This window comes from Corvus kubaryi, unplaced genomic scaffold (assembly GCF_017639235.1).
Source record: "Corvus kubaryi isolate FWS band 111438036 unplaced genomic scaffold, C.kubaryi_AGA036_p1.0 37266, whole genome shotgun sequence".
NCBI classification, from domain to species: Eukaryota; Metazoa; Chordata; class Aves; order Passeriformes; family Corvidae; genus Corvus; species Corvus kubaryi.
Window position 1 is genome coordinate 4863438 of NW_024581081.1, and position 14168 is coordinate 4877605.

General features: G+C 37.9%; 1 protein-coding gene across 4 annotated transcripts in view; it reads left to right on the forward strand.

Moving 5' to 3' along the window:
* SMOC2 (SPARC related modular calcium binding 2) overlaps nt 1-14168 on the forward strand; it is a 140998-nt gene that overhangs the window by 45554 nt on the left and 81276 nt on the right. For all 4 annotated transcript variants that reach the window (XM_042025160.1, XM_042025161.1, XM_042025163.1 and 1 more), the window contains exons 2-4: nt 76-247; nt 12430-12536; nt 13646-13745. In XM_042025160.1, coding sequence (XP_041881094.1) covers nt 76-247; nt 12430-12536; nt 13646-13745 — 379 coding nt within the window. The remainder of the gene's footprint in view (nt 1-75; nt 248-12429; nt 12537-13645; nt 13746-14168) is intronic.

The window sequence follows — 14168 nt, forward strand, 5'->3', positions numbered from 1 at the left end:
TTGCTGGGGAAGGGGACCACAGTGCAGTTTTCACATGGGAATACCATTCCTACAGCATTAATATCTTTTTTCTAGTTTTTGAGAGTGGACCAAGACAAAGACAGAGAATGCAGCCTGGACTGTGCAGGATCCCCCCAGAAATCACTCTGTGCATCTGATGGAAGAACTTTTCTGTCCCGGTGTGAATTTCAACGAGCAAAATGCAAAGACCCTCAGCTGGAAATAGCCTACCGAGGCAATTGCAAAGGTGAGAAAATAAAAGTTTCCCTTGACTATAATGAAAAATAATAGACGCTAAAATAGTGTTTGAAATGTCTGTGAATGGAAAACCAGGAGTGCTGAACTTGAAGAGTTTTCTAAAAGCAAGTGGGTTGAAATCAATCCTGTTATTTCTATAACAATATGCTATCTAAAGATAAATTAATCTTGAGCCTTCATCAAAAGTATGACTCCCACACCCACTTATTTTATAGTAAGTCACTATTAAGGAAATTGCATGGCTAGGTTCTTGTTCTGAAGGACCATATCACTGGCAATTTCAGAGAAACTCTTATGATTTTTATCTTGCAAGGCTTCTTGTCTACTACAATTTGGTATTTTGAGTTTGAGACGGTGAAATTAAGTCTTGTATTTCCTAACTGCAATCACGTAGTGTGGCAGGGGTGGTGGTGGTGGTAGGGTGGGTTGAGTGTAAAAAAGTGAAAAACAAAAAAAGCTTTGCAATGCATAGAGCCCTCACAGGCCATTCCCACCTATATCACCCACTCTTTTACTTCTGATCTCTGTTTAGAGAAATTGGGTGACATGCAACCCTACAAAATAGCCGCAGTTAAATCTTTTAACTTTCAGACTAGCGTGGTACTAGACAGTGCAGTTCCTTACTGAAGTGTAGGGTGATTCCCAACACAGTGATCTCTCAAAAATGTAAGAATAGCAGTGGTCATAAAGATTTACTTTCCCTTTCTCTCTGTCCTAAAGAGAGTGGCAGGGAGTGGAGGTAGGGGGTGGGGGAAAGAAAACCCCAGGGACCACACCAATTCAACCTCTAGAAGGCAATTTTCCACATCATCTCTCTCCATTAGCTCCTGCAAACCTCTGAAGCATCAAGACTGCTTCAAAGAGACATTCTGTCTCATCTTCTGCCTGGATGAAACAGTATCCTCATTCTTCAGCCCTTTCATAGTAAACCATTGTATTACATGATGGAGCTATTTACTATGGTGAACAAGGATAACATAATGAAGCTATGTGAGCCAAAGCTTTTGTTACACTCATGAACGACAGAGACAATTATTGTGCACTTGGTATTTGTTCATTTTATACATTAGAGCTTTATGGAAATTAGTTTTGAGTGTTTTTCTTTATTGTTTTTTATACCATATTGAAAAGGTCATCTGCAAGAAATTTTCTTCATTAAAATGAGAATTGCTCTACTGAAGGTTTCCTCATTGATGCTGTCAAATTTTTCTTCAGTCAACAGCTGCAATTTGGAGAAGTGCTCATTTGCTGTGTACTTATTAATGGATAAAGTGTCAGTACAATTGCAGAAATGGAATTAGACACCTTAGGTACCTTAAGTCTTGCTGATAGCAGGTACACATCACGTTCTCATCAATCAAATGGTTTTTTCCTTTGATTGGTAATAGGCAGATATTTGCTAATAATTTACTTGGTCGATATCAGCAAGAGGCCAGTGCTCTTGTAATTTTACATTTTCATAGTATTTCTTATTCAGTAAAGCAGTCTTAAATTTTGAAGTGACCAATGTCTTTATTCCTACTTATGGCTGCGATCATCAGAAATATTTCAAGCAGTAAAAGCAAGTTTTAAAGAAGAAAAAGACAATTCCTTGGTTTAGCTGCAGTTTCAGTTTTACCATTGCTGGGGCTAATTTATATCAAACATTCTGAAAAAGCTAAGGAAGTCCTCTGATTAAGACCTTTTGAGCCAGTTGCTTTTGAGTGGTTAAATTTGTTGTTGCAGGTGATGCTTGATCAAAAAGCAGAGGGTTGTTTTACTAGGGCTAACCAAAAAGTGATGGTTTAATTAGAGAACAACTTTCAAGGTTTCAGAATTTACTTTCATTCCATGTAGGAATGAAAACAGATCCTATTGGAAGTGTTTGTCTGTACCCCTTGAAAAAACAGACACCCACCCTAACGCCCCATTAAAGCACTGGTTTTGAAACAAGTTTGAGCTTGCAGGTAAAAGGGAAAGAAAGAAAGAAACATTTTCATACGGATGTTCTGAAGGGAGAAAAGAGATGGTTCCTGGTATAAACTTCACAACTTTAAATCCGTGCTGTGATGGTCATCCACCATTGATCAAAAAAGGCTATCTTAAGTCTGTCTCCTCCTGTCTTCTGAAAAAAATCCTTATTCACCTCACAAAAATCTTCTCTGAAAACTAAATATTTCCAGGTACTATTTTAATTAATTTAATGGTGACTAGCTCTTTGTTTGGTTCAGTCTATCAGTAGAAATCTAAAGACCTTGACAATTTATGTTGACAGCCTTTTGGAATAATTTTGAGTCCATCATTTCTTGTTTGTATATTCAGAACTGTGATTTCTTTTTTCTTGAGAAAGCCAAATTTAGATTGACTCTTTTTTCTCTTTCTCACCTGTTCTCAACATTTTTCTCATCTATTTGGTTTTGAACACTTAAATACTAAAATTACAAAGGGATAGTTTGCTCTGTGTGTGCTTGCTTTCCTTTCTAATTCAAGTTCCATTCACAGCAAGAGTGCTCAGCCCAGGCAATTCTTTAGCATTGCAAAGGAAACCATTTTTAGATCCTGAAGCTTAAAAGATCACAGTAAAATGGCAGCATTTAAACAACTTTTTCCCTTGTACTTCTAGTTCCTGATGACAGCAGCAGAGAACAAAACAGTTTAAACAAACCTGAAAATGAATGAACCCACCTGTAACAAAATCTCCATCAAAACAGACTGTTCTAATCGCTTTTTTTTTTCCTGAAGACATTAATTTTGTAACTTTTTTTATTTTAAGTCCACTTCCAGCCATTGCTGGAATCCATTACTAAGCTTGGAAATGCTGTAACAAGTTAAAATATTGTAAATTTTCCAGCCTATCTTTGGAGATTCTAAGGTCTCATATAATCTGTGTACACTGTAGATGAGCATCCACATTTTTGGATACTTTTACAAACAGAATCTTAACTCTGAAATTCTGGAGATATGCCACTTGCTTGACACAGACATTTACTGTGCAACCACATTACAGATCTAATAAATAAATGTGTGTTGACAGCTGAGAAATACTACTTGTGTTAGGAGGACTGTTAAAATATCACCTGTGATGGGGATCAGCCACATGCACACACAAGTGCTTCACAGTAAATTTGGCCCAGCATAGCCAAAGGAACAAAACGTACAAGAAGTGGAAAAGCAATATAATTGCTTTTAAACTGCTCAGAAAACACAGACGTTATGTCTGCACAAATTAATTAAGCAATGCAAGGAGACAGTATGAGAACCATGCAGGGAAGTGCTCCCTGTTGCACTTTGGGCACTGGCCAGCTGTGCTTTCCTGAGGACTGTATCTATGTGGCTCAGGGAAAAGATGGACTGTTCCCAGCAGGCAGCATGCACAGAGGTGCCTTCTTTTACAGGTTTAAGGCTGTTCAGCTTTTTTCTTTCTTTCTTTCTTTCTTCTATTTCTCTTCTTGTTTCTTAAATAGTGTTAAGAATATTCATTTCATTCCTCAGTTTGTTTTTTAGTGAATGTACCTCGCCGGTTATTGGGGACCTGGAGACTAATATTCTGAATGTATCAAACAAGAGGCTCAGTAGTAATATTTGGTGTTTGTGATCAATGTGATCATTGTGATCAATGAAAAAACAAATTCATATGTACCGTCTTGCCAGCATACCTCTGCCCTAACACAGAATTCTTAAAATATCCCAGCTGAGGTACTTGGATTTTGTGGTTTCTCTACCAGTACTTCACTAAAGTAAGACTTCTCTAATGGCTGGAGTCAGTCACTATAAAATCTCCACTGCCAGCTTGCATCACATTTCCTTACTTCACTATCATCATGTAACAGCAACCTGGGTTTACAAGAAACTGCTAAACTGGATTTTCACAAATCTCTAAGTGGTCTTTACTGAAAATTGCAATGTTAGAGCTTTACACAGTGATATTTAATTTCTGAGGGGTTTGGAATTTAATCTGGCTAACACTGAGTATGTATTCAGTATTTGCCGAGCTGGCCCCGGCAGTGACTTACTGCTTTGTGAGTACACCAAGGGGAGCCATCACACAGAGCAGAGTCATTTTTATTCTGTGGCTATGTAGATCCCCTTTCTCCATTGGAAACCCTAGGTAGATCATGTTTAGCTTAATTCATTTATGGTATCTTAAAGAGCCTCACTGTTTAAAAATGCTGTTCTTTTATGAGCTATCATAGATATGACAAAAGGTAATATCTTCATTCTCACAAGCCACATAAAGAATCAAAGCACATCAAAATAGGAGTGAAATTTCTCATAAAATAGGTATTTTACTATTTGCTTTCCTCAAAGAAAAAAATGCTCAGCATTTGTTTCTTTAAATTAAGGCTTTCAGAAATAGAGAAAAGTTTCACTCATTTAAACTATTAGCACAATGTGTTAATGAATGGATTAAAAGCATTCTTAGATAAACTGAAATTTCTGCCTTTGAATAAACATGCCAATAGAATTTTCCCTTTGTGAATAGAATGAAGGCATTGCTGGGCAGTAGTTGTTTTGAGACCACAAGTTAATCTTGGTCCCATAATTAATGAATCCAAGCGTAATTTGGAGAAACATTACAGTTGCCCGCTAGCTACAGAACTGGTTTGTAAATGCTGGATGTGGTTTCTGAGTGCACACCTTTTCCAGAATTCCCATGGAGGCTGCCATCCAGCCCAGGTTTGCCTGTGAGCCAGGCGGGTGTGAGCTTGACGTGTGCTTGCGGTGCCTGAGCACGTCCCTTAGCTCCGAGTGTGGGCAGGGACCTTGCCTTGGCCAGTGCACCTGCTGCCTGGAAGGCAGCCCTGTGGGATGTGTTTGGGAGGTGGAACATGCTCCCAAGGTGTTTCATTTGGAGAGAGAATAAAGTAGTGAGTAGGTATGGTTCTTTTTCTAACTGAAATGAGTGAAAGTGGGACTGGACCGAGGTGTCAGTCTTAACAATAAACCTGAACAGAGTGAGACCTTGCACAGTCTGTACATTGAAAACAGGACAGTTTTCACATGTCCTCGTCTCTACCTTTTCTCCTCTCCCTTTTCTTTTTTCTTCTCATCTTTTATGAAAAAAAAAAAAAAGAGTGATACAGGTTTTTTCATTATTTTGAAAAATATATTTAATAAAATAATATATTGAGAAGTGGTACTAGCTTTGGAATTTTTGAAAATAAACCTTACAGGGGAAAATTGATTATAGGGCAGATTTTTGTCTCTTAAAATACTTTTAGCTAGAAGCTGTCTCCTCCTTTTTCAGACATATTTTCTCACTGTAGACACTGTGTTTAATCTGTAGGATGACTGCAAGTTTCCAGACTGTGATGCTGGCAGTCCTGATACAAACACTTGTCAGCCCCAACCTCATTTGAGTTTTGAGTGTTCATTTATATTATGTTTCAAGACGTTACACATCAGGACACTGTAGTGGAAGTGTTGAAAAACAAAACATTCAACATCTTGGTGAAAAAGGTATCTGCGTAGAGAAGTTACAATTTGTGTTGTCTCTGAAATCACGTGGAGTTGGCTTCTGATTAATTATACTTTCTAGTAAGTATTTAATGACAATGAATAAAGTTTTAAGTACGTTTGGAATACTTTTTTGTGGAATATCCTTTGCTCTTTTAAATGTATCTAGTGGTACTTAGAACACAGGACAAGCAACACTGGAATAGTATCCACAGTTTTCTGTAGATGGAATTTGTCTCTTTTTAAAATTATAAATTTTTATTGATAGTATTTCTCCAAGGAGAATTTGCTGAAGCCAGACTGCACAGAAATAAGGCATTTAAAAGCATTCTCATGTACAAAAAATGGGTCTTCATAAAATCAAATATGCACTACAGCAATTTGATTTGAAATTAATCTTTTTGGGGTCTTTTTTGTGGAGTTTTCATTTCTGCTCATGTATTTTCAGTTTAAGTTTCAGACCTCATATAAAAATGAACATCCTAAAAGAAGGGAAGTAGAGAATGCTGAAACAATAATACTGCACTGAAGACTAGGAACCACAAACAGTTGCAGACCTTCTCAGAATTTCAGAATTAGTAAACTAGACTTCTCCAAACTATCAAATCTCTGCTCTGCTCAGAAAACTAGTGTAGCCTTTGGCATCTAAAAAATCAGAAAGCTGTTGCTTTAGTTTTTCTTGAAGTATTTGATTCAGTCCTAATCAGACTGTATCTCTCCAAATGTGACTTAGCAAACTGAAATAGTGTGCCAAGAGGGAATCCAGCACAGCATTCCTTATTTTATCTTAGAGCTTAGATATCTAAATTGCTGTGTGGTTGCAAAATGTGGGGGGGAAAAAAGAAAAAGAAAAAGCAAAAAGAAAACAACCAAGAAACCCCACACTGCCTGGCTCTGTCTGTTAGATGCCAATAGAGGAGAGTTCAGGCTAAGATCGCTCTGCTGTTTTGTTTGAATCCAGAAAGCAGCTATAAAAATAAATAGTGAAAGAGTTGGCCAGCTCTTGTCACGAAGCAGCAAGTCATTATTTTATGGCTCTGTCAGGCTAAATGTCTGTGCTGACATCCTTTCCAACCCAAGAGGCTAACATCTCTGCATCTTTAAAACTGATACTTTCAGCATGTATAGCTTGCTACGTGTTTCCTATCACTAGAGGCTACAGCTTTTTATCTGCTTTGCTGTTAGACATGATCGGTCCTTTAGAATATACATTGACCTAGGTCAAATATAATGGGAAATTTTCATGAGTGGTTCATTCCATATAAACCAAGTGGTGTCTTGTGCTCTGAATAAAATTTTTGTGTTAAATTAACTACAAATTAAGACCATTTGACTTTTATCATATCACTACCACTTACCAAAAGGGTATAGCAGTGGGAAAGAAGCACAGAAGCAGAAACAAATTATGGTTTGTTGCTAGGAAAATTCAGTAAAGTGCTCAAGTAAATAGTTAACTTTAAACAGCTTGTTGCACTGCATGTTTCTAAGTTTAAGGACAAGTGCATACAGGTATTCTGGCAAAATCAAGCTGCAAAGGGAAGCAGTGAAAGGTCTTTGTATTATGTGTGTCTATACTAGGTCTGCTTGTTCACATCTGTGTGACTCTAGAAAAGCTTTCTCTTTAGTGTAAAAACAGCTGACTATCTGTGGGAAGCTCTCAAGGAAACTTCTTCAAATGATTAAGTTAAACACTTTATATATAGTTTTTACAAAGTAGTAAATGTTACTAATATGTTCAACAGAATATTCCATATATAATAAAATAAGTAAAGGATAAAGTGTACTTTTAGCATAAATATGTAACAAAATTGTGTCAAACAGAGTAATCTCTTGGGTAGCAAGCAAAGTTTGCTCCATGTATTGAGACTGAGAAAGGTATTTTTATTCTTACTGAGACAAGTAGCAAACTGAGAAATACCAGATGAACTAAAGCGAAACCTTTGCAAGAGATTTATCTATACTTTTGCAAGCTGTTTACTTTCCATGAGAGAATCTGGGTTACAACTCCCTGTAGAGCCCCAAAATTCCTGTAAATCAATTGTACTGAATGTCACCTTAGAGATGGTGTTTACACCCTTGATGAGTTTGTGTCATTGTTATAATGATAAGCTTCTACTTTGCAGTAACAAACTTCTCTCTGTTTGATATATTATTCAAGGATTAGCCAGCAGACTTGAAGTTGGTGCATGTGTTTTTTTCCTGAAGCTCAGTGTTTTCGGAGTTGTACTGTTGGAAATAAAGCATAAAATGAGATTAGTTCCCAGTCAGGCTGGTGCTGTTTGTGAGGTTAACTCCATTTCCAGAATTTCCTGTTGACTTCAGTGCTATCTCAGGAAGATCCTGCAGCAATGTAGTGGCACCACTTCACTTCTTAGGTGAAGATTTTCTATTGCACATAGTAACTTAGATCAGAATTAAGCTGATTTTACATTTTGCTTGTGCTTTCTGGTTACTGTTCTCCCCTGGGAGCCAGAATTGTCACCAGGGGAATTCAGAAAGAAAACCTGCCCAAATAGCTACAACTCTGTACTCTCTTCAGTTCTGTGTATTTCTGTCCACTCCCATACACCTATTTTTGTATTCAGCTTTATGCCCCAAGATATGTTTGTCTTATTAATCCTCTGGTTGCTTTTACAGTCCTGGTGCTGAGTCACAGAGGTACAACCAACTCATTGGCCAACATACTGTGCTAAAATGCAATAAGCCTTGTACCAATCCAGCTAACAGAGTCCCAGTGAGCTGATTTAAGGTAAACTCATGCCTCTTCATGGTCAATTTCAGGAGATTTTTTTTTTCCAATTCCCCACAAGGTTGTGGGATGTAAAAGCCCATTTACCTGGAGTTGAGAGGATAAAGTCTCACTGAGTTAGTCATTGACATAATTCCAAATTACAGCTGGACATGCATATCTGCAAATTTAGTTCCTCTCATTGTATGACTATAGGCAAATTAGGCTGCATTTCAGCCAGATTTTAACGGGTCTTAGAACCTAGAAGTCTTTTTAACACATCATATACCAGATTCCAGCTTGAGCCTGCTGGCTTCCTTGTTAATACTTCAGTTAGGAAGAGAAATAAAGTATAGTGGGAATTCTAGTAAGAAACCAATTACAGTTTCAAGCCCCTTATTTTTCCACTAGAAAGTTCCAAAAGTTTAAACAAAAACAGATTTAAAAAAAAAAAAGTAAAGCTTTGCAGCATTACACAGTGCTTGTCATGCTTCCAAAACCTTGCAGCCTCAGAGTCCCCTCTGCTCTAAGGTTTGTCACCAGAGGGACACTGCTCACTTCATAAGAGTGCTTTAGCCTGCTTTTGTCAGGGACAGTGCTGACAATTCAAAAGCTGTGGGCTGATTAATCAGCACAAAGGCACCAGGTAAGTCCTATCACCTTTCATTCTCGGTCTTCATATCAAAATAATCAGGGTCCATCCTGATCTGAATGATTCCTCTCCTAGATAAATAGCAAAGTTGAATCTGTGTGTAAGAGACTTTAATGGTATCCCTTTAGATGTATTTATTTATTGATTGATTGATTTATGTAAACAAAATTCTGGCAAACCACATACGTCTAGACTCATCCTACTAATTTGAGATTCATGTGAGTCATCTTCATTACTTACACTACTACAAGGTGCACAGAGGGGCCTGTAGACAAGAATTTTCTGGGTGCAGTCAAAGGAGACTTTGTCCAGTGAATCCCAGATTTGCCTTTGCCAAATGGTCATGAGCAATGGCCACGTGGAAGGTTTTTTTCCCTATGGATTAGAATGTCACCTATCACTTATTTATGCATGTTAGGAGCTGCAAGGTTTCCCTACAACTATCTCTCCTCTGGTATTTTTGATGTGAGCTCATGTTTCAGCCTTTCTCCCAGTCATGTCAGGAATTAATTATTTTCATCCTTTCTCAGCTGTTATTTTGCATAACTGTATAGCTCTTAAATATATTGAATTCTTTTTCTTTGGAAAAATTATTGAAAGTTATGCAACAGATTTTGAAGGCAGGGCACAGAGGCAGATGATCAGATGGTATAATCTTACAAATTTATTGAAAATATTATTTCTTTTCTTTTCATTGAGTTCTTTTTTATTTGGAAGGAATTTAGCTCCTCTGAATTAATAATTTAATGGCCATTAATATTCTGAGTATGAATGTTTTTATATGTCTTCTTTTTATCTTGATCACCTGATTGCATTTCTTCTATCAGGTTTGGACCTCATCTCTGTGTCATAATTATTCTTCTTCAGTAATACCTTGGTAAATAAAAAAAACCAGAACTGGAAATAATATTTTAACTATACACAGTTTCAGAGCTTAACTTGATAAGAGATCTTCCTCATGGTTTTATTTTGCATATACTGAAGCACAGTAATGCCCAACAGATTTAAAATGTTTCCATGGGTATATAATACAAAATAAGACTTCAAATGTGAATTTTATATTCCAATAAATTTGGTGACTGTTGATTTTAAAGCATATTAGATCATCCATGAATAGGAGGCCTTTAGAGCATCAGGCTGTTTAGGAACAAGTGGTGGACAGTTTTGGAGAACTTCTCTTTCTTCTTGGCATATTTTCACGATAATTCAACTATTGAAGATAATTTACAACCCTGCTGGTACTATACCAGAGACCTTATGTGATGGAATTTATATCACTTTTCCTTTTAGACATTTAAACCACATGTCATTCTAGAAAAACGAGGACAAAGGTCCAACAAAGGAGTGATTTATTTTCAGTTAAAATACTAGCTACATTAAAACCACATGTTATTAAGTACTGTATAACCAAACCATGCTCAGAAGAATGCTTACGGCACCAAAGCTTGCTTAAAATGTTTCTTTTTTTTTTTCCCCAAAAACTTTGGCAGTGCACACATTAACAGATTTTACCTGAGCTGCACAGTATGTTGGCTAAAATTCTCCCTTGGAGAAACAAACTATTAAAGTGCCATAGTACAAATTAATTCAGTTCCTTATTATTTCTCACCTTTCTGGATGCTTGAACTTTTCTGTCCCTTTCAGGTGTCATTGCATGTCTGTGAGTATCGCTCCTGAAACATAATACAATTAATGATGCTAAGACTGAAACATAGTTTTTCAAAGTGAAACTATTTGTGTTTGGGGCATATTAGCAACATGAACTCTCATAGTGCTCCTGTGAGAAGAGTAAAATAACGCACAGAGCTAGTGCACACAAACCCAAGACCAGGAGGGACTTAGGAAGATTAGAGTTAAGGGGTTCCAATTTTGTTTTCAGAATGCAGATGCTGAGGACCAGTTTCTGTCCTCAGTACACTCCTATACTTCCTCATCAGATTGCCTAGGACTTGAAGGGATTTGTTAATGCTACTGTTGCCAGGTGAGTTGTCCAAAGCTCAGTGGAGGTGACAAGTGAAGGGTTTACCGTGTCAAAAGGAACTTCTGCCATTCCGCCAAGTTTCCAGGATGGTTCTGTGAGTGTGTGTCTGGATCATACTGGCACAGAGAGGGTACTTGGGGGATTGGGAATTTAGATGTCTCACCTGTGTACTCCTAGGAATGCAAAACTCTCCCAAGTGCTGTTGCATCACTGTTCAGATTCTGTTCAATGTGCAGCTTGCATGGACTAGAGAGGCTGTCCCCATGCTTTCGCAGAATTGCGCAAGCATTACCGAATCACCGCAATACCCCTGTCTCACAGGTAATCACTGGACAGTTTTAGCCTTAAAATGGGATTAGCCAGTTTCTGTCAAACAGTCTTTAAACCAAACAGAGATCAGAAGCAGCAAATTTCTCTGCTTGTATGTTTGAAGTCATCCTAATTTCGATGTTACAGTCACATCTTGAAGTCATTAATACTAACTTAAGCTTTGTGGTATTCTCATTTTCACTGAAATTCCTCAGCTCAAGCAGATTCTGAAGTTCTGATTCTGCATCAGCAACATGCTAAAATTTGTAGTGTAAAAGGTAAAACAGCTGATGTTATGTGTCTTTTTTCAGCCCTTGGCTGCCTAGCTGAAATGAAGCATGTGTAGTAGACAATATAGTTTATTAGATAATAGAAACTCCACTGAATTAAAGCTGGCTGGTTTGCTAACTTGTCTTGGATGGAGACCAGTGCCAAGTAACAAAGGAGATGGTGCAAAAAACCTCACAGTGGAGAAGAAAGGAGGAGACTTGATGTGCCATGCTTAAATCATAAACTGTCATATTAAATTTTAGCACAATATGAATCCCAATAAGTCCCTGCACTGTACAGTATATTTAATCTTTTTTTTATCAGCATGGTGGGGACATCTGTAGTCACAGCTGAAGTTGCTGCCTAACTGCAGTAAGTAGGAAGTACAAGGCAGCTGTGCTCCTGCTGCCTCCTTTGGCTTTCCTGAAGCACTAGAAAGCTGTTGCTGCCACCAGCTCTGAAAGAGTATTGTGGGGTGCAGTGTGGCAGCTATTGCAGCGTTAAATTGAGAGGAAAAGCCCTGTTTGGGCTTCTGCTCTTTGGTGGCATTTGGAACAGAAAGGTTATTTCTCCAGGCATCTCTCCATTTCATTTCCCAGTTATGGATTATTGTCCAGAAATTATTGTCCTGCGTTGGTTTTCTTCCCTGAATTAATGCAAGCTGATCATACATTTTCACTTATTAAAATTCTGATTCTCTTTACATGAGTCTCAGAGCTGTCTTTTTTATAATATAGATGATCACTTTTCTTTGATTAGCATCATCCAACTGACTTATCTTTTCCCTTTCTCTAGATGTTTCCAGATGCGTGGCTGAGAGGAAGTACACCCAAGAACAAGCTCGCAAAGAATTTCAACAAGTGTTTATCCCAGAATGCAATGATGATGGCACATATAGTCAGGTTGAAAATTTTTCATTCAGTGTCTTGCATGACTGGAAAGTCAGAGTATGCGTGTTTGAAAAGTGTGAAGAAGAGACAAATGCAATGAAGGGAAATGTAACTTCAAAATTAAATGTAATTTGTGCCAACACATCAGAAAAAATGGAAGGAAAATCTGCGTTATGTATGGAGTCCTTGTTCTCTTTTTCACAGTTGGCCAGCAAAGGAGCCAAACATTACTCCTGTTGGTGAATTACACTCCCTGTTCTTCTAGGATGAGGCAGCTGAGTCATTCTTGTAGCCCCCTGAATACTCATCAGATGGTAAAATGCTTGGAATTTGTGATCTGTTTGTGATTTGAACCAGAAATCTTACGACTGGAATCCATATCTTAAGTGCTAAAGCATGAATCATACAGAATCCTTCTGTATTCTCCGGTGAATTTCTTCACAAGCATTTGGTCTGAGACTAATTTACTTAGATCATGGAATTCAGAAGGAGCACAGTTAGAAGCTTATCCTGAGGTACATATTCCAGTCATGATCACCTTCTGCCACCTCTGTACTGCATTTCAGTTGTGGAGTTGTGCAGAAGACAATCTTTCTCTTTTTAAGCATGATGAAGGAAGTGATATTGGCCCTTAGAAAATATAATGAATTTGATTTCTGAGTGGAATTCCAAGAGCTTCCTTTCTGACAGCTTGGGATATGAATAATGCTGGCAGAAGCAGTCTGTCCTGCTCCTTCAGTGGGTGGAACAATGTGTTCTCTATGTGGAAAAAAACTCAGGATTGCTTGTTTCTGGAACAGTTTATGTGTCCCAGAAGGAACTTCCTTGTGAGGTTTTTATGACACCTGCACCTCACTCATCTAAGACAGGGTGTAAACAAACACATATTTCAATAGTTTTCTTTTCCATTTGATTCTGAAGGACCTACCACGCTTCGCTTGAAATATGCTGTATGCTAAAAGATCATATATAGGACTGAGATGGGTCCATTGCAGTTTATTGTTCTAGGTTTTGTCAATATAGCTGGCTGGGTAAGTCTTTTGTGCTCATGTGTCATGAATGCTGTGGGATAACAGGCATATGTCTGACAAGCTGCATGTGGTTCTTGTTGTTTCTGACAGGTTCAGTGCCACAGTTACACTGGATACTGCTGGTGTGTCACTCCCAATGGTCGTCCTATCAGTGGTACTGCTGTGGCACACAAAACTCCCCGCTGCCCAGGTAAATCTTGTTTGGCTGGCCAGGTTGTATGACAGTATGTCATGAACAGTGGAGTTTATCTGTGACATCTGATTAGACATAAGCAAAAGAAGTTTTCATTGGAAGAGTGGTTCAGCCCAGAAACAGGTGGTGGTGGGAGCTGTGGATTCCCTATCCTTGGAGTTTGGTAAAATTCAACTGGATGAGGATCTGAGAAAGTTGGTCTAGCTTTTCATGTAGCTGTGCATAAAGTCTGAGGTCTCTGCCACCTTAAGGCTTCCTGTGATTCTAGGATTCATCTACTTTATTTGTACATTAATCTAGCTATTGAAGGTTTTCTGCAATGGTTCTTTATACCATATTTATGTGTCCATATATGAAACCAGGTGATTGAATTGCTGATATAGCAATTTATGTTGTAAACTCTCTTGCACATAAAGTCAT